Source organism: Poecilia latipinna, unplaced genomic scaffold (genome assembly GCF_001443285.1).
Source record: "Poecilia latipinna isolate Pla-1442-1.1 unplaced genomic scaffold, P_latipinna-1.0 Scaffold722, whole genome shotgun sequence".
Lineage (NCBI taxonomy): Eukaryota > Metazoa > Chordata > Actinopteri > Cyprinodontiformes > Poeciliidae > Poecilia > Poecilia latipinna.
In genome coordinates, this window is record NW_015113338.1 from 96,144 (window position 1) to 115,072 (window position 18,929).

Consider the following 18,929-nt stretch of genomic DNA (forward strand, 5'->3'; position numbering starts at 1 on the left):
AGCAGCGCATAGTCCTCCATTAGATGGTCCCTAATTTCAGTTTTCTTGAAGGTCTTTTTTCCAAGCTGCTGTGTGTTGGAACAGGGTGGTGTAAGAAAAAAAAAACAGACTCAAGATAGTTCATAAGCATGAAGCTGAAGCTGAAAATAACTTTAAAGAAGGAATAAAACAGATCCAACCAGATACCCAGATTCCCCAAATTATTACTGTTTGTTTAATAACCTGATTTCTTTATGACTTTCTTCAATTCGTATGACTTGAATTGGATGATTTGGGAATCCTTCAACAAGCTTCTCACAATAGATTGCTGAAATTTTGGACCATTACCCCAAACGAAACTGATGTAACTGAGGCCATTTTTTTATTTCCATTGTTCACACAAACCCACATATCTTCATTGGGATTTAATATGAAGACTCTAAAATGTTTACTTTTAGAGTAAACATTTTAGCTAAACCAATGTTGTTTAGCTACAAATGTTGTTTAGCTACAAATTAGCTGTCACTTTGTAGCTAATTTGAAGGTATCCTGATTGTCACTGTCCAAACTGTAGCGACCTGGCTGACGTCTTGAACCGCAGCTTCAATACTTGACTCATGTTGTCTTGTGAAGTGCACCAGTCCCTCGTGTCGCAACACAGCCGCACATCAATCAATCTAGGTTATTTCTATAGCACATTTCAGCAACAAGGCACTACCAAGTGCTTTTAATCATAAAAACACAAAAATGAAAAGGCATAAAAAAAATCACACAGTCACCAATTTGTGAAACCAGTAGCAGACGTTACATTTCGCCGAAGTCCAATTATCAAAATCGCCAATACACATTAAATGGTGTTGGCCAACGCTCCAGTGATTACGGGTCAAAAGCAACTCTAAACAGATGCCTCGTGGTTGGGATGGTCTCAGACGTTTAGTCTCCCCTCTTTTCTTCCAAGATCATATTTGCAGGCAGTTACCTGGATTTTATTGAACTTTATCTAGTCTTCTAAATTTCAAGTCAGTCAAATAAAAATAAAAAACTAGTTATTGTGGCAACTGGCAAATAGAAATAATAGTTGTAATCCTAATTGATCTGAGGGGGAAAAAAGTTTTAGTTTGATTTCATATCAAACGGTGAGAAACAGCGAATAACAACTGTAAGGATGGAGAATTTGGGATGTTATGAATCCACATCACCAGCAGGGGGCGCAGGCATGTCAGTAATGTGCTGCTTTCCTAATGTTACAAAGGTTCAGCTTCTCCATACATATGGATGGATTCTCCAAAAACAAAACACAGTTTTGTGAATAGCCGAACACTAGAAAACTAAAACAAAGAGAATAAAGTATAGAACAACATTGAGGAGAATCAATTTGTTTCCCTTCAAATCTTTGCATTGGCTCCTGAATACAACCAAATGACCAATAGGAATTCAATGAATCCCATTTAAAGCTTCAAATTGAAACTGAAACAAAAAGCTTCTCTTTTTCTTTTCCTGACAAAACACATTTTTGTAACCCTACAATCTAGACTGAAAGAGATTGATATTAATTCATACAAGCTGGCATTTAGCTGCATGTCAAACACTGTTAATGTGGATTGAATGTCTTCTGATCTCCCTTGATTGTTGCTGCTTTCAACTCTGTCTAATGAGCAGAAGCAGAAGTTCAAAAGGTGTGACAGTGAGTTTAGATGCAGGGGCAGGGGTCAAAATCTTGATTTTGTGGCTGTCAAAATCTAGCCAAAGGTCATCTTGTAGAGTCAACGTGTTTGTTTTGAAATTTCCCTTTCAGTTATTTGATTTCAGCACTTCTTTCATCATAATGTGAGCGATGAACTGCTCTGATCTGAATGCAGAGAATGCTTTTTCTAAAACAGTCTAGCTAAAGGAAATAGATGAGGTCAAGAAACTTTCCTAACAGGTCATAATAAGTCTGTAGATGTGCTATGCTTGTGCATATTCTTTTTTCTATAAGGTAAAAATGTTTGCCAGAAAAAGAAAGAAAAATTGAAATACGTAATTGAAAGGTCAAAGGTCACAGGCTGATATTCCCTAAAGAGTTTCAAGATAACAAATGAGAACAAGGTCACGTGTTTTGTTAGTAAAATTAAACTCCACAGACGTTCAGCATTACTAACCAGATTGTTCACTGTTTTTGGAAGAGCAATATAATTGAGCATAGATAACCAACAAAACGTGGAGAAGCAGCATTCAGCTTCTACGCACCACAAATCTGGAACAAACTTCCAGAAAACTGAAAAAATGCTGAAATACTGAGTTTCTTTACATCAGAGCTAAAAACCCACATGTTGCCTTTAATGACTGGAACATTGACCAACATATTTGATGTGTAGTCATGATTCTGATGATGGCATTTGATAAAATGTGATCTTTACTGCTTGTTTCATAATTGGTGACTGTATTTTGTTTTTATGTTGTAAAGCACTTTGAACTGCCGTCTTGCTGAAATGTGCTGTACAGATAAACAAATAAACAAATGTACCAGCTGGTTATAGGTTGTTTTTCCTTAAATATCTGGAATAAAATGGATTGTTTAATACATTTTGATCAAAAAGTTAATCTAAGAGGGGAAAATTATAATATGGGAACAGAAACTGAAAACAAAAATCCAAAAGGATCAAAAATGACGAAAAGACTCAAACAATTAGCAACCAGTGAAAACGTATGATGTTTTTTGTTTTTCTTAAGCCTGATTAATCATAAATAAGAAATCTGGCTATTTGCATTTGGTCTCGTTTGACATTAGGATGCTTTTACAAATGAACAATTTTTTTTGTCCAGACTAAAAAAATACTGCTACTTTAAAAATGGGTTTCAACCCTCGCCGGCTCCTGGTGTACTAGTCAACTGGAATTAAGAGGAAGAAGTAAAATGTGATTGTGCTACGAATGGACACAAGGAGAGTAAGTATAAAAAATTGTTTAAATGTTCAGGTTAGCTCTGTTTGTTTCAGAGCTAAGCTAAACTTGTTACTGCACAACCCTGTTTCCATGTCAAAGAGAAGATTGTTGTTTATAAAGAAAAAAGGGGGCCTTTAAAGGCCTGTCATTCAGGGCCCTTTCAATATGTTAAAGTATCCCCGCCCTCTGTGAAGTCAACAGGACTGGGTCGGCCAGCAGAGGGAGCCATGCTCCCGTTTCTCTTTCTGTCATTGTAACGTTATCCAGATTAACTCTTCCTTCGGAACGTTATTTCACTTCTGCTTTTGTGACTGATTTTTTTCAAGCAGTAAAGTAATAATTAAACATTTCAATGATTCATTTCCAGGCTCTGTCGGAGGGTATGTTAGTTGGTGGCAATTTATCGATCTGTGTCAGCTGGTTGCATAGCTAAAATTCAACCTATATATTCTGCCACCGGTTATTTGCTTTCTTTTAGAGGAAAGAAAATATGTCAAATATCAAAATAAAAAAAATTAAATAAAATAATATAAAAAAAAAAAATTCTAGCAGAGGATGGTTTCGATCCATCGACCTCTGGGTTATGGGCCCAGCACGCTTCCGCTGCGCCACTCTGCTTCCGCCTTGAATGGCCGAAATGTGTATAATATACAGTATCCACCTGATAAGTGGATTATGAAATAATACCCTTACAGGCTGTGTGGAAATGCTCAAAGCATAAAGTTAGCTTACACGATATTCCACAGACATTCACTCCGGATTTGTCAGGTTTCACGCTGCTCACCCACGCTTGACAACGTGGGCAAACGGTTATTTGACGTCGCATTTAGGAGGGCCAATCATTAAATTATACAGAAGTGCAGCGTGGATGTGTGTGTATGTCTACAATGTAATAATAATAAAAATAATAACAAACATTAATATCGACCAACTGTGCAGTCTTTATTTCATGACATTAGTCAACTTAGTCAATTTCTATTAGACAATATGTAAAATAAAGCAAGTTTGCTCGACTCTTCCTGATTCTGTAACATCCACAGAACAAGCAAAACTAAACAAAAACAATATTTCCATGACATATTTGATTGTTAAAACCCAGAGTGAAATATTGTTGGAGTTCATTCATTTCTGTCTCTGAGCTCCGGTCCGTTCTGTCTCTGGTTAAGGTCCGTTAACCAGTTTCAGGACCCGACCAGAACCCCTGAGGGTAAATTACCTTGAGAAATAATGAGATTTGGTTATATATGACAGCAGGCTTTAATTCCGAAAAATGATCATGTTACAAGCCACACATGTCATACAAAAAAGGAACAGATACAGAGTGATATTCACCGTCCAGCGCTGGGTCACACTTAGCTCACCTTATGGATAGAACAAAGTGGGGCAAAGACTGAAGCACAAGTTTAGCTTTTTATTTTTCTCTGCAATCTGTACCCTCCCTAACGGATAGTCTAAAATAGTTTCAGTCTGTTTATGTATGACTGCCGGCAGACACAGACATGGTTATGTAAGCTGCAGCATGTGCGTGTCAGCACTTAAAAGAGACAGAGGAAAAGACAGAACCTACAACAGTATACAGTTAAACAGACTTGTTTAGATCTGACAGACAACGTAAGCATACAGGAAGCATTTCTTTGTCACTTCCCAGAAGCCGTTCTCTGACACCATGGTGCAGCCTACATCCTGGACGGACGAATCTGGCTGCCCGGCTCCCCATTTGGTAAAGGTCAGAGGTCGATTATTCGCATCAAGAGTGAAATTTCCCCGTGCTTTTTCCTTGTTGACGTTGATCCAGACGGTTTTGTATGCGTCGCCGAACACTTCAGTCAGAGCACTGTTTTCCTCTTCGCTCTGAGGTAAAGCCAACTCCAACCCTCGCTGGGAGCAGAACTCCACTGCCTTCTCGAAACGCTGTCTCTCCTTGTCGGACACAAAGTATTTCTCACCGACCTTTCGGACAAAGCTGTAAGTTATAGCTAAAGGAAAGAAACACATTTTTTTAAAAATAGTTTTAACATCAAAATGCCAATAGATGAAAAAATAAACAGGAGCAAGAGGCAAAAACATATTAGGTGTTTTACTGAAAACACCTAAATTTAAATAGGCTGCTCATCCTCTGATTAAACATTTTAAGACTATAGCCCTTTTTATTGTTGAGTTAAATAGCTTAACGCATGACTTGATTTGGTTTAATGAGTACTAATGAAATCTACTCTGCTCCACAATGCATTACAGTAGATCTTAATACTGAGACTTACCCAGCTCTAACTTGGTCAGTTGCTGCTGTATGGCCTTGATGTCAGGACAACTGCAGCTAACACCTAGATCAAAACAGATTACAGTGTTTTTTTATTTTTATATCTCTCAAAAGTTAATAAAGCAGTTGAGAAGACGATTTTTCTGTTAATAGTAATTATAAATCTGACAGTCTGAGGCTTAAAGGTGCATTTTATGGTTTTTGTGGAAGGCGTTCCAAGCACAAACAATTCAAAGCAGACTGCAAAACAGCACAAAATATGTTAAACCTGGCTCTCCGGGTGGCCCTTGTGGTCCAGCCGGGCCTGTTTTCCCAGGTGGTCCAGCTGGTCCTGCCGGTCCCGGTGGTCCTTGGAATGGACCGCACAAATAAAACAAAAGAAAAATAAAACAACTACATCATTATTGCCAACAAACATTAAGGGGAAATATTGGTCAGCTTCTCCAGCCATTCAATATTTACAGACTTTAAATCAAATTCAAAAGAACTTTATCGATCCCAAAGGGAAATTAAACTAAATGTGATTTTGTCTCAGGTAATGACATAAAGACAGCTGCCTTACTCTACCAAATGGTATTTGGACATTTTGGACCACTGTTTCAAACCCAAGTTCAAGTAACTTATGGTTTATGACAATACGAGGAACAGCCTTGACCCTTTTCATACCTATTTCAGACAGTCCAGGTGCTCCTGGTGGTCCTGCTGGTCCTGCTGGCCCGTCCCGTCCTGTCATTCCTCTCGGTCCTGCCGGTCCAGTTGTTCCTGGTAGCCCTATTGGACCTCTTAGTCCAGGTACCCCCGGTAGGCCTCGTGGTCCTGCCGGTCCTGGGCCAAAAGCAACAACAACGAAGCAAAAAGCAGGGGGAAAAAAGGACATGACAGAGTAAAACTTGGGTTATCTGAAGAACACAGGATTACAACAGCAAGGCATTCACCGCTTAAAACTTTATAGATATCACCAGAAAAACAAAACGTACCTGGGAGAGATTCTCCAGGTGGTCCTGTTTTTCCTGCCGGTCCTTGTGGTCCCATTAAACCAGCTAGTCCTCTTTCTCCAGGTGGTCCTATTGGTCCAGGAAGTCCCGGTAGACATGAGTGAAAAGAGGGGAGAAAAAAAAACTAAACAATAAAATTAAAAAATAAAATGTGGGTTGCCTGAAACACACAGAACTACAACAGTTATCCATTCATTGGTCGAAAACGGATAGATGTCACCAGACCTTGTTCTCCTCTTGGTCCAGGAGGTCCTTGCATTCCAGTTAATCCAGGAAGTCCTGGAAATCCTGAATAGGGAAGAAAGAGGAGAAAAAACTGAACAAGAAACAAGAAAAGTGTAAATGAATGAACACTTTATAAGTCTACAAAGTGCTTCAGATGCACTGCTCCCAATATTCTTTCTAAACTGGTATTTTTTTATTTCTTTGCTTCTTTGAGAAAATATCTGTTCAAAGGACAATTCGAACAAAAAACATGGATATAGTAATGCCGCTGTAGGATATTTACTTAGCTGTTGAAATGCAACATGTGAATTCAATGGCCTTTAAAAGGTTAAATGTGCATTTCAAGTTTAACTATTTTTCATATTTTTATATAATAAGCTCTTTGTATTGAAGTTGTTTTAAAAGACTGACATTTTAGAGAAAAGATTGAATTTTAACTGAGATTTTAAGGCTTAAGGAGTCACATATAGGACTCACCTGTAGTGGCGCTGCACAGAGAACCATTGGTTTTAGGCAAGTTTTCAAATCGTTACATCGTTTCTACTTAAGTCTTATTTATAGATGAGTGTGAAGTTCAAAAACTGATGGTCATTCTAGTAAATTGCGTCAAACTTTACTGAAGGATTTTCTGACTCATCATTCTGTGTAAAGAACCTCCCAATAACATGGAAGATGTGGTTTCTCTTCCTTTTTTTTCTTCCTAAAGTAAGTTTAATGCCTTCTTGTCAATCTGACATTAGTTTTATCTACCGTTCTGTATTTTCTGACATATTTTACAGACGTGGTCTTTACAAGGAAAGTTTTGTCACTCACCTGGAGGTCCCATCGGTCCTCTGCTGCAATACGGAGGGTGAACACATGGATACTGACAATGGCCGATGTCTGTCATCAACAAAACGATTCCAAATAAGACGGGAAGCCTCATCTTGTTGGATTTGTAGAACTGAAATATAGATAAAACACTGCTCAGACTTCAAACGTGCATCGGTGTGTACGTCTCATGTTCCTGTTTTATTTCCTTAAAACTAAAAACCCAAATCTCATTTGACATTATCGAGAATAAAGCGAGCCACGTGCTAATGGACCTGGTTGCGAAAGCCCACATGTACTCTAGTTTAAAACTCTGAAGCTGCTTTATGTCTTAGCAACAATATACAACAGTTTCTCTGCTGTATATTGATTTTTCAATGATTATTTATCATTGGAAAAATAATGAATAATAAAACCGTAGTAAACAAACATAGAAATCAGAATAAAAGAACTTACTGTATTTGATATGCTGCCACCTAGTCCTGCCAAAGAGTAATGACTAAGATCAAGTTTGAGCTCGTATAAAGAAGGAAGGAACCGTAAAACAAGATGATTTCATTCTATGGGATGTTTTATACTATTTTCACCTTTTTTGGTGGTGGAGGGTGGGTGATGTCATGCTCTATATTAGGAAATTTTTGTTGATTTCCTAATTTGGTTAAATACAAGATGCAGCGGGGAAAACATTCAGCAAATGACGCGGAACCTGCAAACCCAGAATAGATCCCAAAATGCGGCTTTCAAATGGTTATTTCATCGATTGCATAAAAAGAAATCAAAGTGGACTTCATGGCAATTTGTCTATTTTTATTGCAATCCCATTTTGTATTAAATGCCTTCATGTTTTATAAATATATGTAAAAAATTAAGGTACACAAAGTAGTTTCAACTACTTTGTCACCTTTACCATCAGGGGGACCCATCAGCTCACTGTGGCCCATGGGAACCATCAGGCAGAAAATACAGAAGAGAAAACAAATCCTCATCTTCTCAACGTAGTGTTGGATCCTGTGAAAAAACTCAGGTTAATATTTCTTACTTTCTTTCAATATGTTTTCTTTTAATAAAACAACGTTCATATATGATAAATTCACGTAACAATAATATAACTGACTAATTAAAGTAGACGTTTGCAGTAAATTACATTCTGTTACTTGTTCACAAGACTGAGGTGAGAGAGGCTGGAAGATGCCGTAGAAACCAGCAAATTAGATGGGATTTCTTCAGTTATATTTAGCAAAAGGCACAATTACTCCATGTTTTAAACATGTACAAACATGATGTTAACCAAAAATTCACAATGATTAAAAGGTAAAATAAAATACAAACAATAAACAGATCAAAATAAACACTGCCAAAATGTGACCATCCAGAAGGTGGTGCTGCTGTGCACCTAAAAATCCCACCACGTTATTCTGGTCGTTTTATAATTTTGAAATATTTTCATGTATAATTTATTTTATTTCTCCAAAAAAATTAAAAAATAATATTTTGTGTGCAGCTCGGCATGTTAATCTGCCTACATTTATAGTGCTTTCCTGAGGTTGGGATGGGAGTAGTAGTAGTGGCAAAGCGGAACCTTTGTTTGGGGGGCGTTGCTTTCTGGTTGGATTTGGGACGAAGTTCCGGTTTGCCTCAAACGCGACAGCCGTGATGGCCGTGACCATGGACATAATATAAGGATATGTATTTTTCTTATATTATGTCTATGGCCGTGACCATCAGGTGACCATCCTTTGATTTGTATTAGCTTACTGGCACATATTCTGTGACGTATCGCAGCAACGGACTGACCCGCTACGTGTTCATGTCCATGGTGACCATCATAGACATGAGTCACCATGGCCGTGACACCTGTGATTCTCTGGCTTTTCAAAATAAGAGGAACACCCGTGGGAGTGCTGAGGTTTTCTCACGACAAGAGAGACGGAGTGGCGTTGTTGTTGTGGGAAATTGAGGAAGCAGGGACGGCGTTTCATTTTAAGGCGCGTTCAGTGTTGAGTGAGCTGTTTGGCGAAACGCCTCTCTCTTATTTTGAAAGTCCGTCTGCTAATTAGCAGTCGTCTGTGACAGCTTTTGTTATGTGTCAATTTACAAATCCTTTAGTGTGGCTTATATCACAGTTGTTCTTGTACACAGAAGTGAACTTTATGTAGATATGCAGCTGCTATTTTAATAACTGGAGTTTAAGAAAATTAAACATACATTAAATTATGGTTGATTTTAATTAAAGGTTTAATAGCAGGTTTAATAGCAGTACTAAATAAATGTATTTGATCAACAAAATTGGTTTAAATCTTACTAAAAATGAATATGATTTTATTTAAAAGGGCAGCATTTTGTCTTTTCCAGGCACATAGTTCTATTTTATAGCACAGTCAAGTAACAATGATCATTTTAGTTATAAAAATGCTATATAAATCAAATATGACTTAAAAGAAATTTGATTTTGTAATTTCACATGTTTGGGTTTCTGTCTCTTTAAAAATTCCTCCTCTTTCTGAAACTCCACCTTCAGGAAGTCATCACAACATGGCTCCTCTATTAACCATTTAACATTTTTACCAGCGTTGCTCTGAGAAGTGGCTCCTATAATGAGCTCAGCAAATGTGCAGTTTCACCATCAGCTTATTGCTGCTGGCTAGTCTGAAGGAACTGAGTTGGGAGAGAATGAGGAAAAATATTAAACAAGGTAATAATTAAACCTTTTGGCCTACATTTGATGGAAATTAGTGCTCACAGATGCCCTCCAAATTGATACCTGTTAAAGCAGGGGAAGAATCCTTTTACTCTAAATAGCAGTCTAGTTTCTATAATAAAATCAAATTCTCCTAGAAGGAACCCGGAACCTAATTTATCCTATGAATCCAGGGCAACTGGAATAAATGCTTTGAACTGTGTAGGAATCTTACATCTTAGGGATCAAATATTTATGACATTTCTACCACCAAGTGGAGAAATGATGGTATGAGAGAAAGAGTGAAGTATTAACATCAGAAAATATTTTCTCCATTTGTCTTAAGCACCTTTAACTTGCGTAATCTTGCAGCTGGTTAGGTTCAAGTGACACTTTTTCTTCTGTAACTCCTAAAGATGTTTATGTATTCAAAACCAGAGTACGGTGGTGGCAGCATCATATTGTGGGGCTGTTTTGCTGCACATGGGTCATCTATGTGGACAGTAACACTAACCATAGGCAACATTAAACTTAGCTTACAAAAACTTTTGATTCAAGGCAGAGATACCCAAAGCGGTAATTCTTTTGAGGAAGAAATTAACAGCTAAAGACTCTGGTGGATGCAGAAAGAGCCAGATTTAACGAGGAACACCAAGGAGCAAATGACTTGGAAAAAGAACAACATGACGCAAAACTCAAGCTAGAAAAAAGCGAGTTTAATGACAATGACGTTGGGGTATGCAGTGAGGCAAAAAAAAAAAAAAAGGATTGAATCCCAGAGAGGACATCCTGTCCTCTGAGCTCCTCATGGAAAATAAAGCCCTCCAACATCAGTTAAGATCATCTCAAGAAAAAGAGGCAATTTTACAGAGAGAGATGCAGGAAAGTACGGCCGTATATCAAGAAGTTCTTGCTAAGCTTCAAAATGATATTATCAATCTGTCAGAACAGGTGGCAACGTTGCAGGAAGAGCTGGAAATAGAGATGACAGCTAACTCTCAAACAAATACAAACAAGAAGTTTTCTAAGATTGAAAAAGGTGAAAACACAGCACAGTGTACAGAACTGAAAAAGGCCATGGCACTGCTGAGAAAGACGTCTGCAGAGAAGGAGAGGCATCTCCAGGAAGAGCTTAAGAAGATGAAAGAGTCATACCAGGAACTTAACACCAACTATCAAACTAATGTACAACAAGCAGAGTTGTTAAAGAAAAAGCTAAGTGACAACGAAGAAGCTCATGCTGAACTGTTGAAGATGAACCAGACACTTTATGCGGCTCTAGAAGCTGAGAATGAGGCTCTTCGTCAACAACAGAAAGAGCTTGAGCAAGTCAAAGACGCAAATCTGGAAATGGTTCAGAAATATGAAGTTGATATTTTAGCCCTTAAAGAAGAAATACAAACAATGGAGCAGGAGCACAGGGATGAGAGACATCGTCATGCTGAGGTTGAAATACGGAATGGTAAGAGAGCCAAATTCCTCCACGCCGAGAAGAACATGCTACAGAAAGAACTGGATGAAGTGAAACACAAGCTCTTTTTAGATGAAGTAAAATATAAAGAGCTGGATGCATCAACAGCTGAAATTGAACACTAACTGACACGCAATCATAAGCTCTCTGAGGAGCTAAAACAGAAGGATCAGGAGAATGACAAAGCAAAGGCTGCTCTGCCGGTAAAGAAGCCATTACTGAAAAAGCTTCGACATGCTCTGGGTTTGAGGAAACCGGAAAGATGGAAGAGTCAGGAACCAAACCAAGTCAGAAATGTATTTTTCTTATTTTTACATCAAGTACAAAAATTAAATCAGGATTTCCACTAACAACTGATACATTGACCCCCATATGAGAATGGGTGCAGTATTAAATTTGATCCACATATTTTCACCATAAGTTTTCATCTAAACTTTTTAACACATCAAGTTGTTTTGTATCGTACGTTTTTATAAATCCCTGTAGCCACAGGCCACCTGTAATATTTATACTTATCTTCTACCCTCAATCATAGGGTAAAGACAAGTCTAAGATTTCACACAGAGGGTTTTATTCAAAGAACTAACTTTGTTAGAGGTAAAGGACCTCAGAAATTTGTATGTCAAAAATGATATAGCACTAGTGGGTGCTGTATCTCATGCCCCCAAACGGCATGGGATGTTGGCTCCATTAATTGCATGGAGATCTAGTCTTCAATAACTATAGAAAGCTGATAATTACTGATATCAGCTTTATCTATACAACATAAGTCTTTCTAGCAGTTTAGGTTTTGTTGCATAAAAGCGCCGTTTTTATCAAAGAAATAATAAACCAAACATAAATTTCTTTATGTTCATTATAACTTAAGGGTAACGTTGGCAAAACGCCAGCTCGCGCTGGGAAAGTCCCGCGAGAGGAGGTGATTAGTAGGCCGTGATATATTAACTGTATCCATGTTTCAGGAGTTTTATTTTTGCTTTTATTTGAATAATATTCAGTTCAAATTGACTTGTTGATTCATAAAATGTGAGAATTGAGGTTAATTTGAAACAATGCTAAGCTAAATTCTGTATTTGTTTTGTCTTGTAATTCTATTTTTGATCGGTATTCAGTTAAAATCAGTGTACACTTTAATGCTTATGCCAGTTAATGTACAGCTAAATGCAGTAAAGCTTTAAAACAGTTGATTTATCCTGTTTGATACACATAAAGTGGTTGGCTTCATCTAAGGCTGCGTTCACACTGCAGCCTGAAGTGACCCAATTCCGATTTATTTATTTTTTTTGACGTAATGCGACCTGTCTCTGATTGAGCAGCACAGGTCGGATTCTTTTTCGAATGTGACCCATATCCAATACGTATCCGATTCAAATGCGACCTAACGTTCAGGTCGCATTCATCCGAACTGAACGTCACTGATGCTCAACAAATGTCACTATTCTGTTCCCTGATATGCACAAGCGGGAAGATAAACAACCATGACGGACTATATGAGGATTAAGTTTTTAATATGCTCCTCCGGCCAGACAACAACTTCAAATATGTAAGCTAAGCTCCACCGTTAGCAACCATGTTCACTCCCGCAAACACTGAGCACTTCTTCTTTTTATGGCAGTTGGCAGAACACTGAGAACACTGACGCTATTGCGCCCTCTACTGCGGGACACTTTCAGGTCGTTTGTCCGTTCACACCGCAGAACGCATACAGGTCGCATTTACTGGCAGTGTGAACGGCCCCAGCAAAAAAATCGGAATTGGGTCACTTCAGGCTGCAGTGTGAAGGCAGCCTAAGTGAAGGGTAGAAATGTGAATAGTGTAATGTGTGAGTTTTGTTATTTTGCCAACCTCAGGTTGGCAAAACAGATGGTTTCAGACCAGAGGTTGAGCCGAGGACAGCTTACGTTGAGCAGCTAGAGCAGAACCTGGAAACTAGCAACATTGGTGAAGAAAAGCACATACAAGTTTGTGATTAGAAACTTGTAAGAAAAAACACTGATAGACAACAACATGTCAGTGGAAGATGTAAGTCACCTCAGCATGTTGCAGTTTTCTACAGACGTATTTAGGCTCTCTAGATTAAATGCTTGTTTTTGTTTCACAGAGCAAAAGCTGCAGGAGTCTGGACAGACGGGAAGAGGAAGGAGAAGAGGGAAACAGCTCCAAGCTGAGGAAACCTCACTGCTGTGATCAGTGTGACAGGAGTTCTTCTGCCACATGGATTCTGAAACATCTACGTATCCACACTGGAGAGAAACCTTTCCTCTGAGACGTTTGTGGAATGAGCTTTATTCGTCTGTCGTCTCTTAAGTGTCATCGGCTGATCCACACTGGAGAGAGATCTTATGTCTCTAGCCATTGTAGCAAGAGATTTGCAAAGTCTGGAAATTTGAAAAGTCAGCAGAGAATTCACACGGGCTGCAGCCTGTGTGGAGAGAGTTTGGCAGCTTTAAAGTGTCACCAACACGTCCACACAGAAGAAAAGCCATGTACCCGTGAGCAGTATGGAAAGAGTTTTGCTTTGTCAAACTATTTGAAGAGTCATCAAACTACCCACACAGCTTCATGTCTGTGGCTGCTGCAGCAAAAGTTTCAAAATGCTGGGGCATTTGAAAGCACATCAGAGAATCCACAAGAGAGAAGCCGTAAAGCTGTGACCGATGCGGATGATGCTTCAGTCAGTCAGGAACTTAGAAAGCACATCAGAGAACCCATGATGGAGAGACAGGACAACCTGATCCATCTCCGTCTCCTGTTTCGTCTTGATATTTCACTAACACAAATGGTGAAAACTTTTAATTAAATTCACTTGCATGCAATTTATGGTGTGAAATTTTCTTTCAGATTTCCAGACTAAACGACAATACCATCTGCATTTACTGCATTATAATATCCAGTTGTTGCAATATGTTGTGAATGATATATGGCCCAGCCTTACTCTGTAGCATCATAAACTGTGTATGTTTGAGTACAGTGATGCTCCAAGTTTCTATCATGAGGAGCCTACACACACACACACACACACACACACACACACAGACAGACAGAAAATGTGTGATCATGTTCTTGAGCTCCTCCACTGCTGGTGGTTAGCGAATGCTAGTCTAAATCATTTCAATACAAATAGATGCTAATGATTTGATACATTCCATGGAAGTTCAGAACAAAACTCCACATTTACAACCCCACCCACTTCACCTTCAAGAGCATTCACTCTTATCTCCACACCCATTAACAACCAGTATCTGGAAAGTCTGCAAGCTATACGAGTTGATGGCCTGACCTATTTGCACATTCACCATCCAATGGCATTGCAGGAATGAGCAATAAGACCTACCAACTATGTAAATACAGTCGTTCAAGAAACGACATGTTTGCAGGTTTGCTTTTGTTAAGCTAACTTTGCAACAGTTAACCTTACAGGTCTAAGCTCTCAATCGTCACAGAACAAAGGTTAAAACAGAATCCAGTTGAAAGCTTGACACCCTTTTCGACTCTCATATTGAGGAAAACCAAACCAGCGGATACATTACCGTGATCTAACTTGCATGTTGGGTTGTTTTAAATAGCTCTTCTTATTACTTTAAGCTGAGTTATTTCAAGGTTTGGTTTGCTAAGTAATGCTCACATTTGGATGCAGTCAGTGGAAATTAATGTGAAGTGTCAATGAGAATATCACTGGTTTTAAAGTCGTTTGATATAAAGAAAAACGTCCAATACAAACAATTTTGGTTTGAGTACTTTCAATCCCCCAGGAAAAGTTTAAATTGTGGAAGAACAGACTTAAAGCACAGATTTGAAGCACAGCATTTATTCTTCACTTTTAAATGTCGGCATTTTCCTTGGCATCATTATCAACATTTACAGTTGAATGCTGTCCGTCTTGTCGCTCCCTTAGGATTGCAACCATGTCCCCCAGCAGGCCAAGGCAGGCCGTGTAGAAATGGGACGCCTGTCTCAGCTCCTCTCTACGGAGGGCAACCATCTGGCGATTAGTGGCCGCTTCCTCTCTTCGGATGGCCGCTTCTTCCCGGAGGATTTCCATCCATGAGCTGTGGTGCCGCTCACGCTGCTGCCGGTTCTCCACTTCCTCATTCACGTCTGACACGCCCCCACTTCTTCGTCTCTTCCCTGGGGAAAGAGATTTAATAAGTATTAAAGCACAGTTACAGTGATTTAAAAACAACTATATATCTGAATATGAGTAGTTAATCACTACTAGACATAATAAAATGCTAACAGTGATTGACAGTGGAATGGAGCTAGAAATGTTGATTTCTAAGCTACTTTGGTTGAAACTGAAAGTTAAAATTAATGGATAGAAAGGTGAATATGTTTTTATTTTCTTAGATAACATCAAAAATGCAGTTACTTTTTGACAGCACAACTTTCCAAACGGAAGCCACAGCTCATAACAGTTTAAAGAGCTGATATCTGTCTTTGTCTGTTTTTAAAATCACATTACCCACAGGATAATGAAATGCAAAACCAATGGTTTGTGGTGATAAGGATGTCTAATAATGTCTTCCATCAAAGCAGACAGATGAACCGTGCTCACCGGAGCGGCAGCGCTGGCTGGAGCGGCGGCGCTGGCTGGACGGCAGCGGTGTCCAGCCAGCGCTGGGAGGAGCATCTGAGGAAGTAGAGGTGCTGGAAGAACTGGGATCCGAAAGAAATGACGGGAAATCGTCCGCATCGGTTTCAGTCTCTGCACCACAGGGGAGAGATCCTGTGCAGAAAGCAAACCAGTTAAATACAATTCACTCCGATTTAAGGATGCAGAGGTCAGTTCAAGCTCAACAACCTGTTATTTTACCGTGTTAATCCAGCTTTGATTGACTTCAGTTTACAGTTACTGAAATTATATGAGTTAAAATACAAGAAATTACTCAAGTTAGAGTAAAAAGGTATTTGGTAAAAAGTCTACTCAAGTACTGAGTAACTGATGAAATGATCAGTCATTTGATATTTAAAAATGACAACATCAGATGGACCGAGTTAAGTGGACATTTTGGTATTCTAAGGACCAAAATGCAGTAATACATAACAAAAAATAACAAAATCAGGCTAAAAAATATTTCCAAATCAGATTCTTTCAGTAAAAAACTGATGAAACTTTAACATTTGTTTTTCATTCAGTGGGTAGAAAATCCAGAAATTTTACTCAAGTAAGAGTAGAGACACTTCATAATAAAAATACTCTCGTAAAAGTAAACAGTACATGGTAGTAAAAATACTCCTAAACGTTATTAATTGTTTTCAAACAAGCTACTAAAGTACATGTAATTGGGAAAATGCAACTAGTTACTACTCAACCTTTATATGGATGCAGAGTTGAATAAAACCTTACCGTTGCAGATGTCCTCCAGCAGCGAGGTGTCGCTGTCCACGCTTTCATCCTCTCCACAACTTGCAGGGCGATGGCCATGAATATCGTCCATTAGGTCGAACCGCTGCCTCCAGTTTTGGTTGGACCCCCTCTGCCCGTTGTCGTCTTTCATATTTTTGTAGTCGGTTTTTAGCTTTTCCACCTTTTCCCAGCACTGTTGGGACGTTCTGTGATATCCAGCGCCGGTCATCCTTTCCGCTACCTCAACAAAAACATTTTCGTTTCCAGTCGCTTCATCTAGCTGGTGTTGAATATTGCAGTCCTCAGTAATTGACAGAAAAGTCTGCACCTCATTGCTGCACGGATTACACGTAGGTTGGGACGACTCCATTGCTACTCTCTCTCTTCTTGCTACGAGTTTGAGAAAAGGCCGTTTTTCTTCTCTTTATGCTTGGATCTGACCACGCCCATGACCAATCAGTGAAGAGGTGCAAAGCTTGCAACCCCCAATTCGGCACTTACAGACCCTTCTCAGAGCAGGGACCGAAAAATCAAGAACCTGGCTGGAAAAAACGGCAGCGGAACCGGGTCCAGGAGAGCCAGTGGAAAAGTGGCAAAATACTCAAAGTTCTGTCCCTTCAGTTTAGGAAATTGAAAAGCCAAATGCAATTAAAAAAGTTTTCACATGTAAACCCGGATGGCACACTCAGTCAGTCATAAAGACAAACCTAAATTGAAAATGAAGCCAGTTTTCTGCATGGCCATGGACATAGCATGTCTTCAGCCACTGCAGCATCCCCATTGGGGCAGAGGGAAGAAATGCCTGAACAGAACAATCAAAAGGGTAAAGCAGCATAAAGCATGGCTACTGCGCTAACTACGGAGTGTAATAAATATATAGGTGTTAAAGAACATGAAATCAACCGTTGAAACAGCAACAATTCAATTCAGGTCATCACCAGAAAAACGATTAGAATGTTTTCTCAGCCTGCACTTAAATGGAGATCCCCAGTTCATGTTCTGCTTATAAAACGCAGTGATCACACTGTCCCATTGTTCTTCTGCATCAGACATGTCGACTGTGAGAACGGCCTGGGCTTTCAGAGAAACCTGTTCATCAGCTCTTCTTTATTCATCCAGGTTTTCTTTGAACAACTGGCATGCTTTTTGGGGGTCTGCTTCATTGGCCCGTATTGAAGCTGTAATTTACAATGAAGAAGGTAAATTGTAGGCTTTCCAAATGGCATACTAACAGCTCATTTTACTAGCTAAGATAACTAGCTAATGTGTTTCACCACTAACAGTTTCATATCCCTGAAGATTAATGAAATATATCAGCTGTAAGCACTTGGAATTGTGATCTCTGTTTTTCTTTAACTCATTTGACAGCAGTTCCTTTTACAACATTTAAAATTTTCATCATAACAGTAATTATGCATAGACTACTGTGAGACCGTCAACGTCCCCATGCGATTGTTGGTTCGTCTTTTGCCTCTTGACTGATCAATATTAAACATTTTCAGAAACTGCCTGATGTGGAAAGGACAAAGTCTTTTGTTTAAACATTTTCCAGTAATTACATTTATAAATGTCTCAGTAAAATAAAGAAGGTATACCGTGCACTAATGCTATTGATTTGTTTCTAACAATTATAAATGTGTCAGGAAAATGTTACTCAGCGAAGTGAACGTGTGACTTCGTAGACCATACATGACAACGTAGTAAACGCTTTTTTGAGCATCAACTGTCTTTTTTTTTTATTTAAATGCTTGAATTTGTATCTTGGAAACATTCTTTGTCTAACCATTCATGCTAATTAAGGTAAATAAAATGGTCTATAAAATTCAGGACAAGCCTGGCTATAACTGCACCAAGAGATAAGTAAAAGATTTTAGATCAGTTTTGACAATACAGACATCATGTTTCCACATCCATGTAACTAACAAAACAACAAGACTAAAGGAGAAATCAGTTAATAAAATAATCCCTGGTAGTAGGGTTGGGAATAATTTAAATTTTGTTGATTCAGATTTTGATTCTGCATCTTGTTGGATTCCCATTTGTCAGCACCAGGCTATGGAGGACCAAAACCGACATAATAAGAAATAAAACAATAAATATATATCCGACATATATAAATAAAATAATAAATATATAAATAAAAGAATAAATATATATCCAACATAATAATAAATAAAAGAAATATATAAATAGAAGAAATATATATCTGACATAATAAGAAATAAAAGAAAAAAACTAGGAAAT

At 38.6% G+C, this 18,929-nt stretch overlaps 2 protein-coding genes, 1 long non-coding RNA gene and 1 other non-coding gene across 5 annotated transcripts; 1 reads left to right on the forward strand and 3 right to left on the reverse strand.

Moving 5' to 3' along the window:
• Positions 1-3,449: 3,449 nt before the first annotated feature.
• trnam-cau (transfer RNA methionine (anticodon CAU)) lies at positions 3,450-3,521 on the reverse strand. Its single transcript has one exon. It is a non-coding gene; the product is annotated as a tRNA-Met (tRNA).
• A 620-nt stretch (positions 3,522-4,141) lies between these two features.
• On the reverse strand, positions 4,142-7,694 carry LOC106955266 (collectin-12-like). Its single transcript, XM_015045356.1, has 8 exons — positions 7,647-7,694; positions 7,194-7,323; positions 6,381-6,443; positions 6,138-6,224; positions 5,827-5,985; positions 5,429-5,509; positions 5,162-5,224; positions 4,142-4,879 (listed from the first exon to the last, which is right to left on the reverse strand). Exons 2-8 carry the CDS (start codon positions 7,303-7,305, stop codon positions 4,497-4,499), a joined length of 948 nt encoding a protein of 315 aa, XP_014900842.1. The 5' UTR covers positions 7,306-7,323; positions 7,647-7,694; the 3' UTR covers positions 4,142-4,496.
• A 5,493-nt stretch (positions 7,695-13,187) lies between these two features.
• On the forward strand, positions 13,188-15,319 carry LOC106955264 (uncharacterized). Of its 2 annotated transcripts, XR_001426540.1 has the most exons (3): positions 13,188-13,360; positions 13,440-14,120; positions 15,234-15,319. It is a non-coding gene; the product is annotated as an uncharacterized LOC106955264 (long non-coding RNA). The 2 variants fall into 2 exon arrangements; XR_001426539.1 differs by lacking the exon at positions 15,234-15,319 and having other exon boundaries at positions 13,440-14,154.
• On the reverse strand, positions 15,130-18,659 carry LOC106955263 (uncharacterized). Its single transcript, XM_015045353.1, has 3 exons — positions 16,686-18,659; positions 15,894-16,064; positions 15,130-15,466 (listed from the first exon to the last, which is right to left on the reverse strand). Exons 1-3 carry the CDS (start codon positions 17,053-17,055, stop codon positions 15,159-15,161), a joined length of 849 nt encoding a protein of 282 aa, XP_014900839.1. The 5' UTR covers positions 17,056-18,659; the 3' UTR covers positions 15,130-15,158.
• Between the last annotated feature and the right edge of the window lie 270 nt (positions 18,660-18,929).